At 34.0% G+C, this 26,982-nt stretch overlaps 1 protein-coding gene across 3 annotated transcripts in view; it reads right to left on the reverse strand.

Annotated features, from left to right (window-relative positions):
- The window catches only part of LOC135219572 (polycystin-1-like protein 2), a 444,330-nt gene that overhangs the window by 175,192 nt on the left and 242,156 nt on the right, over positions 1-26,982 (reverse strand). For all 3 annotated transcript variants that reach the window (XM_064256448.1, XM_064256449.1, XM_064256450.1), the window contains 4 exons: positions 20,075-20,172; positions 15,107-15,241; positions 11,077-11,261; positions 4,608-4,829 (listed from right to left, as the gene is read on the reverse strand). In XM_064256448.1, the coding sequence (XP_064112518.1) occupies positions 4,608-4,829; positions 11,077-11,261; positions 15,107-15,241; positions 20,075-20,172 (640 nt within the window). The remainder of the gene's footprint in view (positions 1-4,607; positions 4,830-11,076; positions 11,262-15,106; positions 15,242-20,074; positions 20,173-26,982) is intronic.

Below are 26,982 nucleotides of genomic sequence, written 5' to 3' on the forward strand. Positions count from 1 at the left end.
TAACTTTGCCTTCAGGTTTAATCATTGGCAAAGGCATCTAGATTTTCTAAAATCACAAAAGAAAAACTTAAATTTTACTTCAAGCTTAACAATGATGCCCCAACAGGATAGAGAAGTTTCCTCTTCTTCCCCACTAAGGGGTTACATTTGAATTCTTACAGGGCACTGTAAAGCATAGCCTTAACATCACCCTCAGCTCTAAGGCAGAAAGCTATAAGAGCATTCCCTTTACACCAGCTTAAAGAAGGTGCTGACAATAAATTTACTTAACTGCTGCTAGTGCTAAATAAAAGGTTTTACAGTAAATTCAGATAAAGTTTTGATCCACATCTAAACTCCAGAGAGAGTCTGATATAGAGATGAAGGGGCTTCAATCTCAACACCTTACAGTGCTGGTCCTCAGCAAGATCTAAAAGTACTTGATGCAATACTGAGGAAAGTACATATGGAAGATAAATTTGGAAGTAGACAGCGAAAAGTCTTATTATCTCTGAACAGAAAACATTGACGTCTATACAAGGTTCCAGGTGCTGAAAATTCCTCTAGAATGGCACCCTCAGCAATACACAGACCACTGCTTCTGACCCCAGGCCATGGCAGTTTTAAATTAAGGACATATCCTATGATAACTTGATAATCTTTTTATTGGGAGGGGACATTCTAACATCTCCAAGCAGTTAAGGAAATGCCTAAGTTAATGAAATTTCATGGAATTGTGTAGTAGAGTTGACTTCCTCTCAACAGAAGAATGAGACATCGACCGAGAGCATTTGAAATTCTGAAAATCATTTACCTTGAGGCTACAAGGGCTCTACAGGAGACACTCAGCAATTCTTGAACTTGAAATTGCACAATAGTATTCAGGAGTAGATATGAAGGGCAGGCCTGAGTCTGAATTAGGCCAAATTTAAGAAAACATCCACTGCTCAATCATTCGGATGCCCCTGTTCATCTATATTAGTGAATTTAAAGCCAGCAGAGGCTGGTTTGAAAAATTCAGAAAGAGAACAGGCATACATAATGTGCCTGCTTCAATGATTAAGAACATGTTTGCAAAGTGGAGTGATGTAAAAGATTTTGTGGAGAATGATCATCTCAAAAAAGATGTTGTTGGCCGTGTCTCCAACATTTTTAATGACAATGCTGTAATCCACTTTAGACACATTTTAAAGAGATGCCAGAAACAAATATTGCCGAAAGTAAAACCAAAGAGGAAAATTAACCCCATATAGGTCCTTGATACCTAAAGTCCTTCTGGAAGGGGATTCCCATTCCAAACAATAACCTTTCCTCCTTCCTCTCCGTCTTCCATGTGCTAACAAGTGTCTTCTATATAGGTACGAGCGATGTTAAATGTTTATTCATCCATTTCATTAGTCATTTATATTTACTTCTCACTGTTGTCTGTATGTAAAACTGTGCTTATTCTCTATAAAAATGTATATTTTTTTATATTTTCGCATCTGGAATGCATTAATTGAATTTCCATTATTCTTTATGGGAATTTCTGTTTCGAATTTCGTACATTTTGGACTTTGTGGGATGTTCTGGGATGGACTATGTACTAAAACCAAGGTTAGTACTGCTAATTTGGGTCTCTTTAACTAATTGGTATTAACACATGCACACTGTTTGTGTGTATGTGTTCGTAGTGTCTTTAAAAGTAAAGGTACGTAATATGTACATCTTTGGAAGACAAAAAACAAAACAAATTTTTCGTTGTCAGTCGCTAGTAAAGAGAAAAGATTACCATACGAGAGATTACAGAGATAAACTCTGTGTGTGTGTGTGTGTGTGTGTGTGTGTGTGTAACTTATGTATACATTTTAAAAAGGGGTACTAACGTTGAAAATGACTTTGAAATTATATTAATAATAGAATGTTAAAGATTAATACATTAATTTAAGGTATATTTGATGTGGGATGTTATTTAAGGTATTAATTTGGTATTTGAACTTTCAAGATAGGCAGTTATGAGTGTTTTCCCAGGGGACTCTATGTTTCCATGGATTTTAACTATTCACAGGAGTTTTGGTACACATCCCCCGTGAATATGAGGGTCCACTGTTTTTGTATGTATGTATGCATATATATATATATATATATATATATATATATATATATATATATATATATATATATATATATATATATATATATATATATATATACTATATATATATATATATTTATATATATATGTATAAATAGAATAACTTGATCACGAAGTATATAAAACGTGATGCTATGTATAAATAAAGGTTTTTTTGCCACGGAGGAAAAAAATGAAAAAAGAATTGGCCGAGTACTTTCGGTCCTATTCGGACCCTTTACTGAGGCATACTGATTTTACAAAGAACACCATAGTCAAAAGAAGGCTTAATATACAAACTGACACTACCACATTAGCCTGAAGGGCGATTTTCACTCTACAGAGAGGAGGAGGAGTCATAGGCTAGCCACACCTTGAAGGATACCCGCGGTAAACAAGTGATTCTTCCAGAAAAACAGTACATTTTGAAAACAACACGGGAGCATATACAATTTAATATCATGAATTTTTACACAAATTTTCCCAACAAAAATTATTATTAACGAAAAGACGAAAGAAAATATAAATATATATATATATATATATATATATATATATATATATATATATATATATATATATATATATATATATATATATATATATATATATATATCGAGCAAGAGAAAGAGGGAGAGAGAATATCGAACCAGAGAGAGAGAGAGAAGATAGAGAGAGAGAGAGAGAGAGAGAGAGAGAGAGAGAGAAGATAATAACTATATACATGTGGGACTAATTTATTAGTTGTTCATTTATTTTGAGGTCCTTCATAAACATCTTACAAATATATGGGTCCAAATGGTACATTCCCAGACTAAGATTTAGGTTGTTTTTATTAGTGATTTGTATAATTGCCGATTCCAGTAAATTTCTTGAAACATAATCATTAGATATAGCAATTACCGAGGTATCACCCCAATTATAAGATCTAGCAATTACCGAGGTATCACCCCCCCAATTAATACAATGAGATTTTTCACTCAGATGGATAAACAGTGCATTTGAAGTCTGGGCTTTTCTAACTGAATACATAAGCTGCTTAACCCGAACACATAAATTTTTACTAGAGTGACCAACGTAAAACGATGGGCAATCCTTACAAGGAATTTTGTAAATGATGTTATTTGTTACGGGACTATTCTTAATTAGCACATCTTTAATGGTATTGTTATAAGAGAACACTACATTAACATTAAACGATTTAAATATTGATTTTTATGGTTTCAAATCCACGAATATATATATATAATATATATATATATATATATATATATATATATATATATATATATATATATATATATATATATATATATATATATATATATATATATATATATATATATATATATATATATATCACTTCCTGTAGCACCCATGGATAATATGAGTATGTATGTATGTATATATGTATATTCCCTGGTCCGATTGTGTCAGATAATGTCAAGTTCCAGATAAAGAAGATCTGAATAATCAAGGAATTACTGTATTTGGCTTCAGTCACAACAATTCCTTTAGCATGGTGTAACACTATAGATTAATCTACTCTGTCACGAAAATCTCTAATGGGGCTATGTTTTGGAAAGAATGATCTATTCCACATGTTTCCTTACCACAAAATACGTAAAACCTGATTATGATTGCTGCTGGACTCTTTCCATCTTTTTCTTTGAATAAATAACCATTGCAAATATTTTTCATATATCCACAAGCTGATTCATCAACTTGAAGTTCTAAGTTACGATGGAAGCTGTATCACATTCTTATACTGATTAAAAAAGTTTGTGAGGTTTCTTGTTTCTGTAAGGTTCTCTGTACACAGCAATTGAACCATCATGTGAAATGAAAAGTTCTTTGGCATAATACATACAGCTTCTTCTCAGACATCTCAGGCAGAATGTAACAGTCACTGTCTAACCACTAGCCATATTACTGATCAATTACTATTTGGCAACTTGGAACTATTGATTTAAAAACTTATAACACAAATTATGTACAAATTGAAAAAACATTCAAAAGTTGGAGCTGTTGGAATATTTTCCCTTTTATGTACCATAATGTTGAGCTTTGGATATGAAAGCCCAAGTGTTCCTTAGCAGGATGAAATCTGTCCACTCAGGATGAAATTTATTTTTTAATTCAAACCTTGAGTAATACTAAAAATTAATGCTTACATCAATCTGAACTGACTGGTAACCTGGTCATCCAAAGATATTGGATAGAAAAGTTTACTACACCCCTATAACTGGATAGAGTTAACCAACGTGAAACAAGCTAGCAAATATATGCTGGTCTAGTAAACTATCCAGTTATTTGTGCATTTGTGATTCTGTTTCTAATCCCAACTGATGCAGGCAATACAGTTATTTGTAAAACTATGATTTGTATACTATAATCATGAAAAAAGAAATGTTCTGAATAATAGTTTTGTAAAGCAAAAATTAATTAATTATAAATCTTTAAAATTCAATATTTACTTATTAGCTATCTTCTCATTCAGGTGAAATCTACTTACGTTACAGGCACAGAGATGTTGCAATTAACTTTTGATGTGGTAGCTCTAAAAAACTGCAGACTTTTCCAGATCTTGGGAGCTGCTGATACAGTGGACACCCTTTCTAAAATGTTCACGTCAGGCATAGAACAGGGCATATCAGCAACAACAACACTTAATTCTACACGTTTAGTGAGCCTACCATCAAAAGCATAGGTCCGAACGGTGTAAATGCCCTCATCACTGCAAAGCACAAAACATCTTTCATTACTTCAAGTTCAATCCGGGATATTTGGTAGTACACAGATAATTACAATCAATACCTACTGATGTAAAAAATATTATTTCTAGGAAAAACAAATACAAAATACATGATTCAACACATATTTAACTTAAGATACAAATGTTTTTAATCTACATTTTTACTGCTGTATTTATACAAGTATACTAAAAAGATGTACTACTGCTTATAATTCTTATTCATACTAGTATATTAAATAGAGATGGAGTGTCACTTATAATTGACAATGTAGTAGTTAGCAAAGTTAGGGGACACTAATCATGAAATATATTAGCACTATTTTACATTATTTCACCCACAGTGTAAATAATGTTTTAAGATGGAGGTAAAAATCACAGCATTTGAAGTTTAAGCCTATAAAGTAATTATACTGGTCTTTCCAAGTTTTAATGCATTCAAACAAGTTATTGGACCTCAACAGAATCTTTATGGAGTAAAGATTGATGGAAATCTAAAAAGCAACAATCGCTACGATTTAGAAGCTCCGCCCCCTTTCAAGAGTTGCCAGGTATGGCATTATTGAACAATATATGTCCGAAGATTTAAAAAAACTGTATCTTAACTTTCCTTGCCGAGTGTACATAAAAACATATATGAGAATAGCATACAATACGTAAATTTAAAAAATCATGAGCTTAACAACATGAACAAAAACATGCTGTAGAAAGTTCTCCGATAGCAGCGAATGAGTTTGCACATTTGTACCTATACTAGGCCAGGGGTCACCAACCTTTGAAACTAGAAGAGCCATTCACTTAGAAAATCACAAAAATGTAGTGCTAGCAGAGCTGCGACCAAAAATGGCCTTAAAACTATATATCTCATTAAAAAATCAATAACATTAATACCTATATGCATTTAAAACTGAATAACATTTAGTCAAATACTGACTTAATAGTGTTACATAATTTCTTTGTCTTAAATGGATAAAAAGGTATTTGTTTGGCGTTTGGAGCCATACAAGTGTCTATTTGTTCGGCGTTTGGAGCCATACAAGTGTTTTGACACATGGCTTTAATCATCTTTTGGGTTTTAAAGTAAAAAATCAGAAAGTACAGTAAAAATATAAATGTGAATAGCATAAAATATAAATAAAAAGACCCTAAGCATAACAATATCAACCAAAGACAAGCTGTAGCAAGTTTTCCAATACCAGTTAATGAGTTTGAGAGTTTGTACGTACACCAGGCACACAATATAAATATAAATAAAGAACCTTAAGTGTGATGCGTACCAAAACAAGCAGCAGCAAGTTCTCCAATGCCAGCAAATGAGTTGGCATGTTTGTAAGTACGCTAATCATATGATTGTGTTTATCTCTTTGGTTGTAAAAATAAAAATGAAAAAATACTGTAAAAACATAAATGGAAATAGCATTAAATAAAAATGTAAAAAATTTATAAGTCTATCAACACAAATAGTCCATTGGCTGAGGGGGTCCCCGTGTGCATGAGACGTCCCCTAAATTTCTCTTCATATCTTTGAAGTATACCGTGAGACAAATGAAAAAAGTCTGGGTAGAATTTTCCTACCCCGGCAGTAACCGAGAAAATGACGTAATAAGCCACGCCCATTTCTCGCTCCTCTGGACGAATATTAAGGGGCAGTGGAAACTTGAATAGCTATATCTCTGTATGTATAAATCACAGAAAAACAAATATACCTCAAAATGTTTGTATTTAAGTCTTCTATAATTCTCTATGTAAATTATGCAAATTAATATGCAGCTGAGGTCACCAGAGGTCAAAAGGTCACGAAATCTGGTGCAAAGTGAAAATCTCACCACGTCCTAAGAAATCTGGCCTACAGTTGGCTATTATCGTATTTTGAGAGGAATACTGCATGAATAATTTAGGTGAGATGTATCCAAGCCTATAAACATGCATCTTTAACCCTTTCATGTTTCATTATGTTGTATAACATCTGATCATAAAACGTCAAAACTGATAAGCCATATTTGTTGCTAAGTAGCTACACAATATGTAGGTGGAGAGTGTTGGTCAGTACGTACACCTTTTTTAGCTCAAAGCTATATGCTGATTGTGTGAGCTGTTGACAATGTCTCCTTTTCTCTTTTAACAGATGCCCCTGTGCGTCATTTAATGTAGGTCTGACCACAATAGTGGGTAGCATGCAACTTCCTATCATTAAGAAAACAGAAGAATGTAACCCTCCAAAGAAAATGACAAGAGTCACAATCTCTCACCATCTTTTATCACTTTCAACAGTAGAGAAAATGAGCATTTAGTTATCAGTGCATGGTATATGTAAGTATGTTTTGGTGCTGTGGTGGTGAAGGAAAACCCAGGACGGAGCAGAAGCACCTTCTCCTCCTTCCAGGGTTTTCCTTCACCACCACAACACCAACTTGTCTCATACTCTGTCGACATAAGTATTTTTTTATTTAAAGATTATAACATCATTAAACAGATTAAAACATAGAATGATGCTTTAGGTTTCATGCAAGCTAGATGCAGGGGAAGCTGCCTTAATGCTGTATCGAATGTGGTACTGGGGTTATGACTATTAGCATAGAACCTACATACATGCTTCATGAATCTAAGAACTAGGACTCATCATTCATACTCTTTACAATTTCTTACTGTCTGTTTCAGGGAACGTCATGATTGCAATAACGATGGTGGCGGGAGCCAGTGGGGTGAAATTGTTACCGGGCCGAGCCAACAAATTCGCAGTGGACAAGTGCATTATCTGCCAAAGAGCAACAGAGGATGCCACAGTCAGCACATTGAACGGGAGAAAACGCATCAGAGATGCAGCAGACATTCGAAATGACCACGTTGCAAAGCATTTGAAGTCGTTCAATGGCACTGTTGAAGCACTTTGTCTACCACATGACATAGCTGTTACAATACTTACACAATGAAGAGTACTCTGAAAAAAATCGCATATAAAAAGTATCGAATCTCAGAATTTGAGCGGACAAAGAAGTTCTTGGCGGCAACTGTATTTTTACAGGATGACGTCTACACCTGAACCTGCGATTTACAAGACGAACACTGTTTTTGGTGCAGACCTTTTCTGCCACAAGTTGTGCATAAAAAAACTATCTGTAGAAATATCAAAGAGCACAGAGCAGGTCAAATGATGAGCCTATGAATAGGAAGAAGAAAGCATGGTTAGCTGTGGTACCTGATATAGAAGCGGGACTGAATCAAGGTGATGGCTTTGAACTAAGTCAGATCAGAGACCACATAAATGTTGAACTTTCAGACACTCAGTTTACCAATAGGGAAGCAAAGGTCCTGCTTATAAATCATTTTGGTTCCAATATTTCCTTCTCTAAACCAAAACAAGAAATAAATCACTGATGTTTTTCAGCAGTAGTTTGACTGCTGAAAATATGGCAGACACAATTCGTTCAACTGATCCTGTTCGCCAGTGTGCTGAAATCATCAGACAGAGTCTGTTAGAGTTAGATTTTGATTTGCAGGATAGATTCTGTGATGCTCAAGATTTAGAAAAGGCCACTGAGAATATGGTAATACCAGCACCCTTCCTAAACTTCTTTGCCACACTTTTTAACTTTGATGTAGAATCATTTGATAATGTCTCTAAGAAGTTGGTTAATGGTGCTGATGATTTTGAAAATGACGAGTGATTGTAATGCAAGGGTGTCTGAGGCAAAATGTAGACAAGTGCAGGGTTTAACTCAGATTCTATACTATATCTTCCATCGTGGAAGAAAGACAACGCCAATGCATATGATGAATAGCGAGCAAATTCATAATGCATCACAGTAAAGGTATAGCATTGGAGCAACTTCCCCCAACCAGCCATGCAGTACAGTAGCACATCCGGAGGGCATATTACTCAACCTACAACACGATGACCTTGTTGGCACCTCATAAACTGACAAAACTAGACCCTACTCTGTTTGGTTTTAAGGAAGCAGATGGAATTCTCGTGCCTGTGAAAGCCATCAGATCAATACCTGAGAAATACACAGTTATTTGCAACTGCAAAAAATGTGGCAGCATCAGATGTGCATGCCGCAAAAATGGACTGCCCTGCATTAGTCTTTTGAAGCTGCCGGTGATGAGTGATTGAACCTCAGCCGCTTAAATGTTTTGATGTTATTTTTTCTTTGAACCATCTAACACAAATGAATCTAAAAGGGTTATTGTTCCAATATAAAATAATCAGAAGCATGTTTTCCAAATGTCCATGATGGGTAAATCAAAACATGACACTTTGCGTGATTTTTTAGGACCATGTGATTGTCAAAATGACATCCTCACTATTACCAGTTTCTTTTGACCTTATGACCTCTTGCGGCCTCATTTACATGTCAATTTGCATAAACTATGTTTAGTATTATAGAAGACTTAAATACAAACATTTTGAGGTATAGTTTGTTGTTCTGTGATTTATATATATACAGAGATATAGCTATTTAAGTTTCCACTTCCCCTTAATATTCGTCCAGAGGAGCGGGAAATGGGCGTGGCTTATGACATCATTTTCTCGGTTACTGGCGGGGTAAGAAAATTCTACCCAGACTTTTTCCATTTGTCCTATGGTATACTTCAAAGATACGAAGAGAAATTTAGGGGACATCTCATGCACACGGGGACCCCCTCAGCCAATCGGTTAAAACCGAAATAAGCTGCGGCAAGTTCTATGCCAACGAATGAATTTGTGTGTTCGCATATACCTAGGCACGTGATTGCATTTACCTTTTGGATTATAAAATTTAAAAATTACAAAATGCAGTAAAAATATAGATGAGGGTGGTATACAAAATGAAAAAAAAATCATATCATGTGTGACAACATAAACCAAAACAAGCTGTAGCAAGTTCTCTGATGCAGGCAATTGAGTTTATGCATTCATGTGTACCCTATGTACATGATTGCAGTTATCTTTTTGGGTTGTAAAAATAAAAAAAATGAGAAATACAGTAAAAATATGAGAATAGCATAAAATACATAAGAAAATCCATGAGGAAGAAAATGTGAATCCTGAAAGCTGTTTACCTAATATATGTTCTTGGCTGCAAATTCCAGCTCTTTACCTTGGAAGCACCAGCGATGGACTTTGTGTACGTCAACAGAATTATTTGTACCATTTACTGTTTTGCCTATGCTTCTTTAAAATATCACTTGATTTTCAATTAATATTTATTTTTTCCTTATTAACCTATATTACTAAAATAATCATTTTGCATTCTTATGATTTCTATTTTCCAAGCAGTAACATACAGTTCTACAGTCACCATTAGTTTTCTATTGTTGTAATTGATCTCAATGGTGGGTGGCTATTGTTACCCAGATAAAATGTAATTGCTAACACATATTAGATATATTTAATAATTCATATTTATACTATTGAGTAATGCAAAATACACTAGCTTTACCTATAAGAGATTTATTAGTAAACATCAAGGAACTCCACACATATTTTGTGTATGTAATGAGAAAAACACAAAACAAAACTTATTTGATATTTAGATTAGAGGGTCACAAACTACAACAAAAGATGCAGAAAGATACATTTTCATGTTATCTAAAATATTTATCTCCCTACTTTTAAATTGGAAATGAGTGACAGAAAAGTTTAACATAAACTACTTACTTCAGTGTATAAATTATAATAGCCTACAATAATATAAAAAAAAAAAAATAAAACAAGCAAAAACATCAATCATTTCAGAAATATTACTTACATGATAAAAAGTTCAAAAGAAGTGTGGTCATGACAACTTTGGGGCTAAAATGACTAATAACAAATGTACAGTAATTGTGGTTGAAATGTTTAGAAACAAAAATGGAAAATATCTAATTTGACTACGGCTGAAATGTTTTAAGGCTAACCTGAATAGTAGCTAAAATGATCTGAAGCCAAAACAACTTACTCCCTCAAGAAGAGGAAATACCAGAATTCTACTAAAATCTCAAGGAAGAAAATTATGAAAATGGTAAGATGACAAACTCAGAAATATAACCTTATTGCAAAAGACTCAGAAAATATTGGGTCACGTCCAAATGACAAAGTTACCAGTTAGTCATTTCAAAATGCTAGTAGCTGTAACCTTTCATCTTTAATTCCTAAAATGGCAACAACAGAATTTGAAATATTAGTAATGTCATATTAACACATTGTTTCATCCTCCATTTTCCATGCAACATTTTATTTACTTCTACGTGAAATATAGAAATTACATACCCATATAAATGACTGATGTTTTGTGGATTTGCAAGATAACCTTTATATGTCGCCTCTGGATATTCAGTCTGACACCTTTCCGCATAACCCCATGTTTCAACTGAAGTTTTATCACCAAAGTCTATCATCAGGCAAGCAGTGGGTGGTAGTACTTCAAAGGATGCTGTGACTATCTTAGTAATATTCTGAAATAAACCATGGCCAAGGATTAGGCAACAAGTGATATTTAAAGGCTGAAATGGAAAAGAACTTTACAGGAATCTAAAAACCACTAAAATGACAAATTTCAAATCAATTTGTATTTTTAATAGCTAACAAACCTGCGGTCTTAACATTAGGATAAATCTTCTGGTGCCTGCTGGAAACTACTAAAAAACAATAAGAACTGTTTATGCAAGGAATTGGCAGCATCTGGCATCTGTCACAAAGATGAGGTAGAGGGAGGCCAGCGACCCAACGTCAACCTCATGACGTATTAGCTTTTTTCCATGCTAGGGTTAACTGAAAGAGGGATGGTGGTAAATGTTAAGACCACAGTTTGTTAATTATGAAAAATAAAAATTAATACAAAATTTGTCATTTGTTCATATGCGGAATAAACCTGGGTCTTAACATTAGGTTAGACTCACTCTTGATGGGTGGTAAGAGAATCCTGAACTAACTGGAGGTTCGGCTCACCTGGTCACACTTCCTGGATAGGACAATTCAAAGGAAGGAGACCTAAGCATCTGAACTGTTAGATATTTGTGTATCTAACATTCAGACTACTGGGCTAAAATACAATGCAGAGATTCATTAACAAAATCTTTTACAAATGAATCTTCTTGATTTATTAATACATGAATGGCCAGCTCAGGAAGAGAGAGCACCAATTACTTGCTTAAAACATGCAATGGAAAAATCTGCGAAACTTCCCTTACTAGAAGCTACCCCTGCCTCTAATTCTCCCAATTTTACAATCTGACTACAGACTAGGGAAGTGTTGTATTTGGAGGGGTTGAATGAAGTCAGTAAGTCATAAAGTAGTACAAAGATTGTACCAGTGAAGGATAAAAAAAAAAAAATACTATCTTCAAATTCTATGTTTGCACATTACAAACACTCAGACATCTTTCAACGCTATTAAATACTATCTAAAAGAGAAACAACTAGCCTTTAAGCTTTTATTCACTTTAGTAGAAGTCCACCATAAGTTTGGTAGGTTGTATGCGGCCCTCCCCCCCTCTGCCTTTATTTATTATATTTATGGATCGCTCCCTTCGAAGCATAATTTTTCCAATCCTAGTGGCAGGTTGCAAAGTGATGTCATCTTGGAAGGGCTCTTTGAAGCACTGTATATGTTAACTGTACATGCAATAACAATAATAATTAAAATTAGGGCATAACAGACTTTGTCGGAAACAGATTGGAATGTGTAGCAACACAGTCGCAAGTGTTTAGGGAAACTTTAAGATATCACCAATTCTTTGGGTTGTTGGACAGAAAAGCGAAACAATGTCAGACTTCAGAGATGAGAGTGCAGGTGTGCATTTGACTCAGTGGAGTCATGTGATTGTGATGTTAGAATAATGCAGTTGTGTGTGTGTGTCTTTTCGTGCGTCAAACAGGGCGTGTTCATGAAAGGTTCCAGAACAATTTAGTGTTCGTACATACGAACATCAGAACCGCGAGAAGACTAGTGCGCGTGCATTTGTACGCCCATCAGGGGCGTGAAACGTAATACAGTGAACCCCCCTGTATTTGCAGACCCCGGTTTGTGAACTCACGTATTTGCGGATTTCTCTCTGGAACATATACCCCCCTTATTGGCAGAAAATTCGCCTATTCACGGTATTTTTCTATCAGAAATATCCACAATTCCTGCTTTTTTCTTTTTATCAATTCATCATAGAATATACTTTTTTTGTGATAAAACTATTTAAAAACCAGATAAAGGCAGTTTCAAGCATTTTTAAGAGGTCTCAACTAATTACGGGTGTGTGCATGTGTGTGTGTGTGTGTTTGTGTCCTGGTACCCATCTCCCACAAATACAGAGGGAACACTGTACGTATATATTCTGATAGTGAAGAAATCTGGGCATTAGACTGCTGACTCTTTTAATGATTACCAGCGCGGTAAGGCCGAGGAGAGGCACACAGAAGATCCATCAAGAAGATGGATTTGAATGTCACTACATAAAATGAATTCTTTGACAGACACTTTAGCTTTTGGTTTTGGGGATATGTACAGAAATCGTGACTGAGCTGATGTCTTTAAATAAAGAGGTAGTGTTTGGCATTTTTGAGATGATCAATATGGGGAGTGATTGTATTTCCTGTTTTGAGGATTTCCAATTAATTTTCCTGGTTTTTTATGTTAGTAGTTCTTTTGAGAAATAGACTTATTTTTTAATTTCCGAGTTTGGTTTTTAGCCTAGATTTAATAACTTGATTAAGTTGCAGAGTTTGCCAGTGGACGCCCAGGTAGGTTACATTATCAATAACTGATTTCTCTCCTTTTAATTAACATAGGGTCAATAAGACACTGACAGAGAGATGGGATACTAAAGTGTGAGAACATCTTGGAAAATTAAGACTGCAATAGATATGATTAAATGTCAAAATACTTCTGGCAAATGCTTGAAAGACATATATTTTTGGTGTTAGGTATGTGAGTGGTCAAGCGAATACTTTTAATAATTATATTTCCTAAGTTACAACAGTTTTAACATATACTATATTTAAAGGTCACATTCAGAAATATTTAACATAGACAATATTTCAAGGTCACATTCAGATATTACTATGCAAGTGTGCATATCAATCGATGTCTTTCACAATCTCCCAATTCATCATTATTTACACTACCTAAATTCTTCTTATTCTTAACATGAGGAGCATCTCTCCATGAAACTGGAAAGGGATATTAATTATGAAAAAAAAAACTTTCTAGCCCAGAAGTCAGAATTATATACTACTTAATTATCAGCTGCTTCTTGAGACAAATCAGATTTCTCTACCGAAACAAAAGGGATGAATTTTAAAGCTTAAGGTATTCAGGAAAATAATAAAAGAATATTTTAATATCTAACTGAAGTAAAAATGTAGAGATCTGTAATTCGAAGAACCTATCACATTTTGGAAAACAGTAAATGTACAGCAATTTTAAAATCATTAAAACCAGGCTTAAGCATCTGGAGAAGTCCTCTGCATGGCCACAAATACCAAGGAGTCTTGACAGTCACAGGTTGTCTTTGCAAAGGGACAAGCTCATGCAGTTATAATTATAATTCAATCAATATTGACAAATGAGGTGATGGTTGTTGTGAAAGAACACACATTTATAGTATGCACTGTATTAAATTGTCATTGTTTTTATTAGGGCATCATTATCCTTCTATTCCTCCATATTAACCACAGATTTATCCTGGAAGTGTATCTATTACTGGTCGATATTTTAAGTCAGTATACAACTAAATGAGTGCCACTATTCTTATCAGACTAAGCAAATTCCTTCCGAAAAAAAGCTGGATATGAATGTAATTGTCTATAGTCCGATGTGTTGTTAAAACCAATCTTTTTGCTTATTAAATATCGCCAACTGTATATTTTTCCACTGTGGACAAGATGAGGGGAAACTTGCCACCCAGCTATTTTTTTTGAGTATGTAACTATAATTAACAGTGCATATCACAATGGAAATTCTTATTAGCCTGTCTAAGCTTTATCAGCTAATGCACCTTTCCCCATGCAGTAATTTTGCATGAAGGTGGTGGGAGCACTACCAATGACCTAATAAGTATAAGACTAATAAAAAAAAAGTATTGCATGCATCGGCATTGGACGTAACTATCAAGTGACACAAGCTCAATGAAATTAATGTTGATATGTGGACCCAATCGCACAGCTCTATGTTACTGGTTTATTTAGGAAAGCATACAAAACAAGTGGCACATATTTTCACAGTAGCAGATACCTGATTAACAAATACATTAAAAATAGCATCTATTAAAGTTATCAAAATGAATACTCCTTCAAGCATAAAACTTACTGGTTTAACAATTTCGCCACTGTCTGTTAGTTTGTAGCCAGTAATTTCTGAGATTATTCCAATGGTGATGGGATCTGAAGACACCCAGCCCTGCACTGGGTTATATGCAGAAATGGTGATGTTGTATTCACCCTCCTGTAAAAAAAGAATCCTCTGATGAAAACATCTGATTAGTACACAAATCAAATTATTCGTACAAACATTTTCTACTATACCTGTCAACATGGAGAACTTCCACCAAGGGAAATAACAGCTAATATAAGAAGAGTACACGATCACCAGAAAAATTAAACCACCCAGTGCAGTGGGGTTGAATCATGGATTAATTTCATCAAGGCCAATTTGGAAGTTAAGAAAAATAAAAGATCAAAGTTAATGTTTACAGGAAAAATAATAAATTTTAACCATATGAAGACAGACATTGGTCATATAAGTTGTATACTTTATAGACATTGAAGAGTTTGATATGATATTAATTAGATAGGAATACAGATTGTTTTCATGATATGTAAAGTGTGGATGCTTAGTAATAAAATGAGGTTACAGGATCACAAAATTAATTGAAAACATTGAATAACTTAGTGGCGAATTTATATGATCACGGCTGGATCATTTACAATACATTTGTTAAAATTTCTTATGACAGAAAACTGTTAAGCCAGTGGTTCTTAACCTTTTTATTACCATGTCCCTTTAAGAGTTGGTCATTTCCTTTGAGGCCCCCTTGCATCTTTGAGAATAATTCCCACCCAGATTTAAAGGAAAATAAAAGCAAAGTGAAGGGGGTTTCAAAGGATAGGGAGGGAGGTAAATAACTACAAAACATGGTTTGCACAAAGAGTCTAACTAAAGTAGTAGGCTATAGAGAATTAACATTATAAGGTGGTACTTTGCATTTTTTCATAAACTTCAGAATACTAGTTCCTCACTCTTGTTGAGAGAATAATGAATATAATTAGGGAATTTTTTTTATATATTTTTCCCTGGGGCTCGTGCCTCCCCAGGTAATTGCTGATGCCCCCCAGGGGGGCGTGCCCCCGAGGTTAAGAACCACTGTGTTAGGGTGTCTAATAGTCTTTCTGCAATGATCTATAACACGTAGGCCAAAAATAACAAAAGAATTCACCACTTATAGAGAGCGAACATATAATCTAATATTTTCACAGGTAAAGGGGAGGCTCAAAAAATGCTTATAACTGCCTACCTTGAAGGTTCAAATAGCAAATGTACACATTAAATAACATCCTACTTCAAATATACCTTAAATTACTATAATATTACTGTATTAATCTTTGAGATTATATGATTTATATCATTTCAAAGCCATCTTAAACATTTTACCATTATATATATATATATATAAAATGTACAGCCAATAACAGAGAGAGAGAGAGAGAGAGAGAGAGAGAGAGAGAGAGAGAGAGAGAGAGAGAGAGAGAGCAATGAATCGGCAACATCCATATACCTGACCATCAAGAGTGAAATTATGAACTATTTCTGAGATATAAAGAATAATTATGATAGAGAGAGAAAGAGTAATTCGTTTCGACTTCTTCCCCTCCCCCAATACGTATATCGTATATCAAACTGCCATTTACTCCCCTGCCCTCCTTTCTCGAAGAGGATAAAAAGACTGGGAATCATTATTTCTCTTATTAATCTTTCATTAATATTTGAAAATTAGTTAATAGGGAAATCATTTATCTATCATAGTACAAAACAAATAACCATACGTAAGTGAGAGAGAGAGAGAGAGAAAGAGAGAGAGAGAAATTACATGGATGTTAGTCAGCAACACGCTCCCCCTCCTGTTACATTACTTGACATATTTGACAGCTCTGGACCTCAGCTTAGTACCCGGGTCTAAAAAGAAAGATGTGGGGTAGAATGGATTTTCCTTCATTCTTACATAATTTTTTAATCTATAAACTAAACTCTTACTAATTCCCTATAGTATTTTCCATAATGAATTGATATTATTGCTGTTTACATGAATATTAATATGTGAAAATTTAGTATATCATTTATTTATCATACAAAAAGATACATCTCTGTGGAGAGAGAGAGAGAGAGAGAGAGAGAGAGAGAGAGAGAGTTACTAAAACTATCATATAATACTAATACAATATTAATCAATATTAATATTTGAAAATTAATAAATCCTTTTTGTATCAAAAAATGTATTTAGTCATGAAAATTAGCAGCTAGGCATCATTACTCAAATTTTGGTTCTGCACTCCACTACCGCTACTCTGTTACTTTTACTGTAAAGGGCAACCAAAGCGCATCTCAAAATAAATAGCTTTTTAATGAAACAGAAATTTTAACGCATTTATTGATTTAAACACAAAATAGTGAACTAAAACATTTTTACACTAAATATATATATATATATATATATATATATATATATAGTATATATATATATATGTATATATATATACATATACATTTATATATATATATATATATATATATATATATATATATATATATATATAAATAAGCGAATACCACAGGAAAATGATAGTCAGAAATCCAAGCGCTTTCGTCTTTATTCAGACATCGTCAAGGAGCTACTTGACGATGTCTGAATAAAGACGAAAGCGCTTGGATTTCTGACTATCATTTTCCCGTGGTATTCGCTTATTTATATATATAAATGCATCTACTTCGTACTGGTATAGAGATCGTTATTGCAAGTATATACCCTCATGATGCTAAACTCTATATGCAATTATGCTAAGTCTATCAAAATTATGCTGACATTATGCTTAGATCTCACTTCCATTTGATGCTAAACTCTATAAGAAATTATGTTAAATCTATCAAATTTATGCTAGCGGGATGACAAAGTTGTTAATTTTATGCTAAAAGATCCCATTTTCAGTTATTTTTTATGGAAAATATTGATTCAGATCTCGAAAAAAATCGAATTTCGATACCTCTTTTGGAACGGATCATACATCTAAAAAATATATACTTGAATAGGTAAAATTCCTGTTTATTTCCAACAATGTACAATAAGATATTAGAAACTATTCTTTATCATTGAAATATAAAGTATGATTGACAAAAACTAGTAAATATATTTTTTGTAAATAACCTATAGTTTTATAAGTATGTGCATGTCTGATGAATTGTAAAACCAAGGTAAGACAAATGCCAATGTAAGTCTCTTATATAAGAGCTCACAGAGCGCTGATAAATCAGAATTTCTAAAACTATGTATGATATTCCTTGTCAACTGGGTGCCTGGTTATTGCTAAAAATATTACCCAGAAATGGGGCTAATATATAATAAGTGATATGATCATTTGCAACCATTATTGTAATTGTGTCTACTGAAATTAGAGTACTCTCCAATGCAATGGGCGTAAAATATTAGGAAGAATAAATTAATGGTAAAATTTTCTGTTCAACTACATCTCTCTCTTTTTCAGAATAAATGCCCAGCTAGTGGAATAGTAAGCAGAAACATAAAAAATAAAAAATGTTTATGATTAGTTTTCTGACGGATATACAAATAATTTTTAACTATAATATACAACTGTGATGTCATCCGCTATCACTGAAGTGCTTATACCTCTCGCAACATTAAACCCTGATATATGGTACTTATGCTATAATTATTTATAGGTTTGTTTGTCTGTATGGTGCTTTAACAATGCATGGAACCAGTGGTTATTCAGTAACGGGACCAACCGCTTTACGAGACTTCCAAATCATGTCGGGAGTGAACTCCTTATACTAATATATATAATATAATTAATATATATATATATATATAATGTATATATTTATAATATTAATATATATATATAATATATATACTATATCTATATTATATATATATATTAATATATATATTATAATACAATAATTATATATATATATTATATTATATTACTATATATACTTATAATATATATATACTTATATATAAAATATTATATATTATATATTTATATAAGTAATAATATATATATATAAATTATAGTATATAATAATTATATATAATATTATATAATAATAATATATATAATTATATATATATATATATAAATATAATATATAATGTATATATAGATATATATATATATATATATATATATATATATTATATATATATATATATATATATATACATATATATACACACATATTATATATATTATATATATATATATATATATATATATATAATATATATATATATTATAGTATATATATATATATATATATATATATATATATATGTATATATATATATGTTAGTATATATATATACATATATTATATATATATATATATATATATATATATATATATATATATATATATATATATGGTGTATATATATATATACATATATATATATATATATATATATATATATATATATATGTATATATATATATACACCATATATATATATATATATATATATATACATATATATATAATATATATATATATATATATATATATATATATCATATATATATATATATATATATATATATTACAGATGGCTGCTATCATATCATAAAAGTAAAACAGGTTAATTTGTAGCAAAACAATAAATAAATGCACTATTACAATGATTGTTTACGTTTTCATGCATCTAGTAACATTCTACAGACAAATCGTGACTGAAACCTCTTTTGATAGTGGGAAGTGTGGTACCTCAACTCCGTCATATTCAGTTAGAACCTTCCTAGTTGAATTTTGCTAAGAATGTAATATCACTCAATAATTTATCCATTTGGATGTGAGACCGTGATATAGCAGCTGGATGATCAACATCATGGATTAGGAGAATAAACACGTTATAGTTAATCGAGTACAAAGATTGCTAAACCAAAATTTTCAACGTCATCTGACCACCTATTCAAACATCCTTGGGACAAAACATAATTCAACAAAATACAATATTAAAACAAATAAACAAACACAGCCACTCACCACTGAGAATATGTGAGACAATGTTGTGTTGCTTCCTGGAGCCTCAACAACAACTTCTCCACCTGGATACAAGGCAACTTTCCACTTCTCTGCCTTTCCTGAGGGAAGAGGATCTTATTCAACACTTTTAAGAACTTTTAATGACTCCAAGATGGATAAAAATCTTGTAAGCAGATACTAGTATACACCTCATTTAGCACATTTTATTTTTTTGGTGCTGTGATGTTCTTTATTCTTGAGTTTACTTTCAAACATAACAAAATAAGTTATTTAAGACTCACACCCTTCCTTCTAGCTTTGTGGAATTAGAGGAATCAGTGAAACAAGGATATTTGTTTGCTATTTACTTTAATATGATTTTCGCCTGTTTGATACTGAACACATTTTATACCATACTCATACAGTTCTCATACCTCTGAATCTGATGCATGTATGATACAAGTTTCAGTTGATATGTTTGATACTGAATACGTATACTACGGCTTGTACTATCATACTGTTTCACACATACTTTTAAGGAACTGTTGCCAATCATAATTTTCATACATCTCTTCCTGTTCAGATGCATTAAAATTGAAATAATTGATCCTAGTACCTCTAATAACAGAAGCCCAGAGTATTTATTCCGAGGTTTGCTCCAAAAATAAGTAGTCCCTACCCCCTAAAACCTCAAAAATGTATTACTGTCAGGTATAAAAAGAGTACCCTAAAACTGAATAAAAAAAAATTAGTCAAAGTGAAAAACACATGCTTGGAACTTTCCCTAAACCTTCCTTGGAGTCTCATGAACACAGAATGAGCAAGGACAGCAATATCAAGGCTGGCTTTATGTCCGCCAGCAGATTCTAAAGGGGGTTCATATTCATATTTATTCCGAGTCAGGAACATGTGCCTGAAACTTTCATAAACCTTCCTTGGGATCAGGGTTGGCGTCAATTCTGATTTGAATTGGAGTGAATGCTAAAACTGCGTGAATTGGAATGGAAAAAAAGAGATTTTGAAGTAATAATTGGAACTGATGCCAAAAAATTTTGATGAATTGACATGAATTGATGCTAAAATGGGGTGAATTGATATGAACTGATGCTAAAATGTGGTGAATTGATATGAATGGATGCTAAAATGCTGCGAATTGATATGAATTGATCGATACACCCTTACGTATATGTATAATACGTCATGTGTGTTATAAACTGCACCTTTACACACCTCTCATTAAGGCCAAGTAACAGGAATTAAACCTCGCATTCTTGAACATGACATGTTATGAATAGATATATCTTTATAGCTACAGAAATAGGCTATAAAGAACAGAACATGAATTATAGGCTATTACAAGAATTTTCCAAGTTCTCCAACAACTGTTTCACGTCATACTATTACCAGTCCTGTATCCACAGTACAGACTAAGTCTTATCCTTCCTTACTTGCCCTATCCTATCTGCTACTATATGTTGTTTGGCAATCATATTCATATAATAGTAATCATAAGCTGGACCTGTTACACACCATTTCATTCAGGTAAACTGACAGGAATTAGCCTTGTCAGTCTTGAGACGTGTTATGAATAGATATATCTATTATAGAGACAGAATTAGGCTATAAAGAACAGAACATACAAATTATAGGCTATTATCAAAACAAAGTGCAGATCTAGTCTTGTCCTGACTTACTTGCCCTATCCTGTCAGCTACTGTGGTGTTTGGCAACCATATTCATATGATCATATGCTGGACCTGTTACACACCATCTCACTCAGGCAAATAGACAGGAATTATACTAGCCAATCTTTTTGTATATACAAATTTTGAATTTTGTTTATTACAAGATGCCAACTTTGTGGTTATAGAAAATATGAATTTTATATTTATTACAAAGTTGTATAATGAGATTTTGTAGCATTTTTTTTTTTTACCACAAACACAGTTTGGAGTACCTGGGTTGATGAGATAGGCCTATAATATGGGGTAAAATTTTTCTATGGCAAATTTTGAGAAGCAGTTTTTCCTTAATTGTAACTGAATTGGAATTGAAACCCTCATGATTTGAACTGAACTGGAATTGAACATTTAATTTTTTAAATGATTTGTATTTGATAAATTCACAATTTTCGTTGAATTGAAATTGATTTGAATTGATAAAACTGAATTGACCCCAACCCTTCTTGGGACCCCATGAACTCAGCAAATTTATCTCTGGCTTTCCACCCACCAGCAACTCCTAATTCCATCAGAGAATTAATTTCACTTCTTTCAGCATTAAGAATGCAAGGCTGAAATTGCGGTAAAAATATTCCTTATGAACTCAAGTTTAATTTCTCATAATTATTTCAGTATACAATTGCATTCAAAATGTAACACATATCATAATATGTAGCTAATTGTAATTTTAGAAAAATAAGCACTTTTTCTATTGGAAAAAAGAAAGTGTCCATTTAATTGTGTCGCCAAACATTATTTGCTGTGTAATGCTGTCAAGATATAACTGCTCTGAATATGAGAGATGAGAAAAAAAATGAAGCCTGGTTTCTCCTTGTTACTCATCATCAGTATCACAGATTCAAATTTATTTTTATTCAGAGCTAAGAAGCAAGACTGAAAAATTTCCAAAAACCTTTTGAGAGGCCTCATGAACTCATTCTAATTTCTAATAATTAAAATTGCCAGAATTATATCTTCACAAAATTAAGCACTCTTCTTTATTGGAAAAAAGAGAATGACCATTTACATGGCCAAACAATATTTGCTGTGATGCTGTCAAAATGTAACTGCACTGAAAATCACACACATCCTCCGACAGCTCCTCGTCTTCACTCCCTAAACTGAGTGAGCTGATACATCTGACGCACAGTTCAGAAAAGGAACTGCCATGTAACCATCAGGGTTGAAATCCACTTGTGGTTGCCAACCAACCAAAATCACAAGGATTCCAGCCGTGTTGGAATGGGTGTGTCCGCCCTTCTCCACATCCTGGCAACATATTTTGCACGCTTGATATGCAATTAGCTGTCTTTTTCACAATGAGGGAGGGAAGCACAATTAAGATTTTTCAAATCTTTGAGAGATGTTGCTTACCCTCTACAGTTGGTTACCTTCAGGAAAGCTTTATTCCAGCACTCATTGATGCTATTTCCCGAGTACCCATACATTTGGCAGATGAACTCTGTGACTCCCTAAGGGTCCAGCTCGTCTGATGCTATAGTCTGAAGATGTCTGATGGCATTCAAGTCCTCCTCTAACATCCTGAAGGGCTTCATCTCCCCTTTCCAGGAGAAAGCAGAGGTAAAATCACAGCCAGTTACGGTGTGAAAACTAAGAGGGGGGTCTGTTAGATCATCATGTTTATTTCCAGCTCTTCTGCTATCTGAGATACATCAAGGAACCTATGATGGTCAGCAATTGTATAATGAAATAATTATGACAAATTAAACGGAGTTCATGAGGAATATTTTAACTACAATTTCAGCCTTGCGTTCTTAACTCTGAAATAAGTGAAATAAACCTCTGATGGCTTTAGGAGTTGGTGGCGAGTGGAAGATCAAACATTAATTTGCTGGCATTGGTCATTCTGAGTTCATGGGGTCCCAAGGAAAGTTTTATGAAACCTTCAGGTATATGTTCCTTACTCAAAATAAACGTGAATTTGAACACCCCTTTGGAAGCTGCTTGTGGACATAAAGCCAGCCTTGACATTACTCATTTTGCATTCATGATTAGGAAGGTTTAGGAAAAGTTTCAAGCAAATGCTTTTCACTCTGACTAAGCTTTTTTTTAAGTTTTTAGGGTTCATTTTTTATACACCTAAGCCAGAGTTCTGATCTGACATCAATGCATTTTTGAGTTTTTTGGGGGTAGGTACTACTTTTCTAGGGGGTCAACCATGTGGTAGGGGTGTAAGAATATTACCACTGTAGGTTCTGCGGGTCGTGAAAAGCAACTAAAAGGACAGCTGCTGACTTGCAGTCTTACTAAAAGGCTAGGCCCACCACCAATAACTATGGAAACTGCTGACTTGCAGTCTTACTTTTTAGTAAAAGGCTAGCCTGACTGCCAATAACTGTGGAAATAGCTGCCTTGCAGGTGGACTTTTTATTCAAGGGCAAAGCCCACCACCAATAACTCTGGTTGATGACAGCAAGAACATTTGGTTGTAAAAATCCCTTTGCCAAACAATAAAACATGCTGGATGTTTTAGGGAATATGAGAGCGGCTAGGGCGTCCCCTTCAAGCAACGCATGTCAGAATCCCCCTACTGGTGTGATAAATGGGCGAGGGATACCGCAGGGTTCACGACTGCATCCAAAGAAGTTAGTGAAAGAGTAGAAGATAAGAGCAGGTACATGGAACTTCGGTACTCTAACAGGATAACTGAGGGAGATAGTAGATGTGATGGAGAGGAGGAGGATAGATTTATTGTGTGTGCAGGAGACTAGGTAGAAAGGGTGTGGAACTAGAGAAATAGGAAATGGGTATAAGCTACATTACAGTAGGTCACGAGAGAGAAGAAGTGGAGTTGGAATTATATTAAGTAAAACCTGGAAGGAAAAAGTGGTAGAAGTAAAGAGAGCAAATGATAGGCTTTTAAAGATGCCAATAATAATAGGGGACAAGGTAGTAAATATAAAATCAACATACGCTCCTCAGATACGGTGCCAAGAGCAAGAGAAAGAATGATTAAGACAAGAGTTTGAGGCTGCCATCAGAATAGTGAAATAGGAGCTGATATGAATGGCAGGGTGGGAAAGAGAAGAGACAGGTATAAGGAGGTACACAGAGGCCATGGGTTTGGAATTAGAAATGAAGATGGGGATCATTTATTGGAGATGGCTCAGAGTTTTGAATTGGCCGGTATGAACACATGGTTTCAAAAGGTGGATAAGTACTTTATAAGTTATGAAAGTAGAAGAGTGCAGAGCCAAATAAATTACATCCTGGTTAGACGAGCTAACAAAAGCAATATGAAAAACTGCAAGGTGATCTTGGGAGAAGCATGTGTTAAACAGCATGAGTTGGTGATGATGGATTTTATAATGAGAGGTAGCAACCCAAGAAGAGAAAGAGAAGATCTAGAATTAAGATTTGGGACCTTAAAGGTTAAAAGGGGGAGCAATTTAGGACTGTGAGACAGATGTCTGGTAAGGGGGAACGTAGAATTTGGACAGGGTAACAAAGTGAAAAACATCTGGGCAGACATGAGAGAAATATGTGTGGGGGAAGCAAAGGAACTGATGGGAAGAATAAGCGGATATGGGGTGTCAAGAGGAGAAATGTGGTGGTGCAAATAAGGACTGGAAAGAAAGGCATGCACAGGGTGCAGAGGTAAGGTACAAAGAAGAGGAGAGGTGAAAAGGAGGGTAGGTATGATTATTGAAAGGGCAGCAGAGCAACTGAATGAAAGACTAGAAACAAAAGAAGGAGAAAAGGATATCTATAAGATTTCAAACTTGAGGAAAAGGCAGAGACAGGATGTAGGTAAACTGGATGTCATCAAGGACAGTGATGAAAATATATTGTATAGGGATGAAGACATTAAGAAGAGATGGTGAGAGTATTTTGAACAACAGTTAAATACTGAAAATGAGAGAGAGGCGATGGGGGAAGCACAGAGGGTGGAGGGACCAGTGATGGAGAAACAGGATATAGAAGTGAAGAGAGCATTAAGGAAAATGAAGAATGGTAAACCACCTGGTCCATCAGAGTTCCAAACTGAACTGATTAAATTACTAGGTACAGAGAGGGAGAAATGGATGCTGGATTTATTAAAACCTATATGTGAAGAGGAAGAAATGCCAAGGGACTGGAAGGAGAGTCTAATGGCATATAGTATATACAAGCAGAAGGGAAAAGTTATGGATTGTGGTAACTACAGGGGAATTAAACTAACAAGAGCATGGGTTGAAAGTTTTAGAGAGAATATTGGATGAGAGATTAAGAGAGACTGTAAAGATCGGGATACAGCAATATGGATTCATGAGAGGAAGAGGGATGGTGGATGCCATCATAGTAAGACAGCTACAGGAAAAGAGGCTAGAGGGAAACCAGGAGCTCTAATGTGCATTTCTAGACCTAAAGAATGCATACAATAAAATCCAAAGAGAAGTGATGTTTTGGTATTTAAGGAAGGGGAAAGTCCCAGAAAAGTTGGTCATTCGGGTCGAGATGATATATAAAAGAACGAGCACAAAAGTGATAACGGCAGTTGGGGAAACAGAAAACTTTGAAGTTAGTGTTGGGTTACACCAGGGGTCAGCATTAAGCTCGTTTTTGTTTCTGCTGGTCATGAATGTGTTGAATGAAGAGATCAAGAATGAAGAGCTGTGGAAGTTGTTGTACACTGATGATCTAGTGATTACTGCTGAAAATGAGGAGGACCTACAGAGAAGGGCAGGAGTCTTTAGAGAGGGGTGGCTTAAAGGTGAATATGAATAAAACAGAGGTTTTTGCTGAGCAGTAGGGAAGATAAGAGACAGAATAATAATACAAGAAAGAAGAGGCTCAATTATAAAACAGACAGAAAAGTTTAAAAACTCAGGATATACTTTAAGCCAAGAGTAAGGATGTGAGGCTGAAGTTGACAGTAGGATAAAAGCAGCACCGGGGAAGTGGAGAGAGGTAGCTGGAGTGGTATAAGAAAATGTCAATCAAGCTAAAATTCAAAATAGTAGATATACACAGTGATAATACCAGTGTTAATGTATGGAGCAGAAACATGGGCTCTAAGAAGAAAAGAGGAAATAAAGCTTGAGAGAACAGAGATGAGAATTCTGAGGTGGATTTTGGGAATATCGCTGCTTCAGAGTTTAGAAAATGATGAAATAAGAAGAAGGGCAGGCTTAGTAAAGATTACAATTGTACAAATGAAATGGTATGGGCATGTGTTGAAGATGGACGATGAGGAGAGAGTGAAGA

This window comes from Macrobrachium nipponense, chromosome 1 (genome assembly GCF_015104395.2).
Source record: "Macrobrachium nipponense isolate FS-2020 chromosome 1, ASM1510439v2, whole genome shotgun sequence".
Classification (NCBI taxonomy): Eukaryota; Metazoa; Arthropoda; class Malacostraca; order Decapoda; family Palaemonidae; genus Macrobrachium; species Macrobrachium nipponense.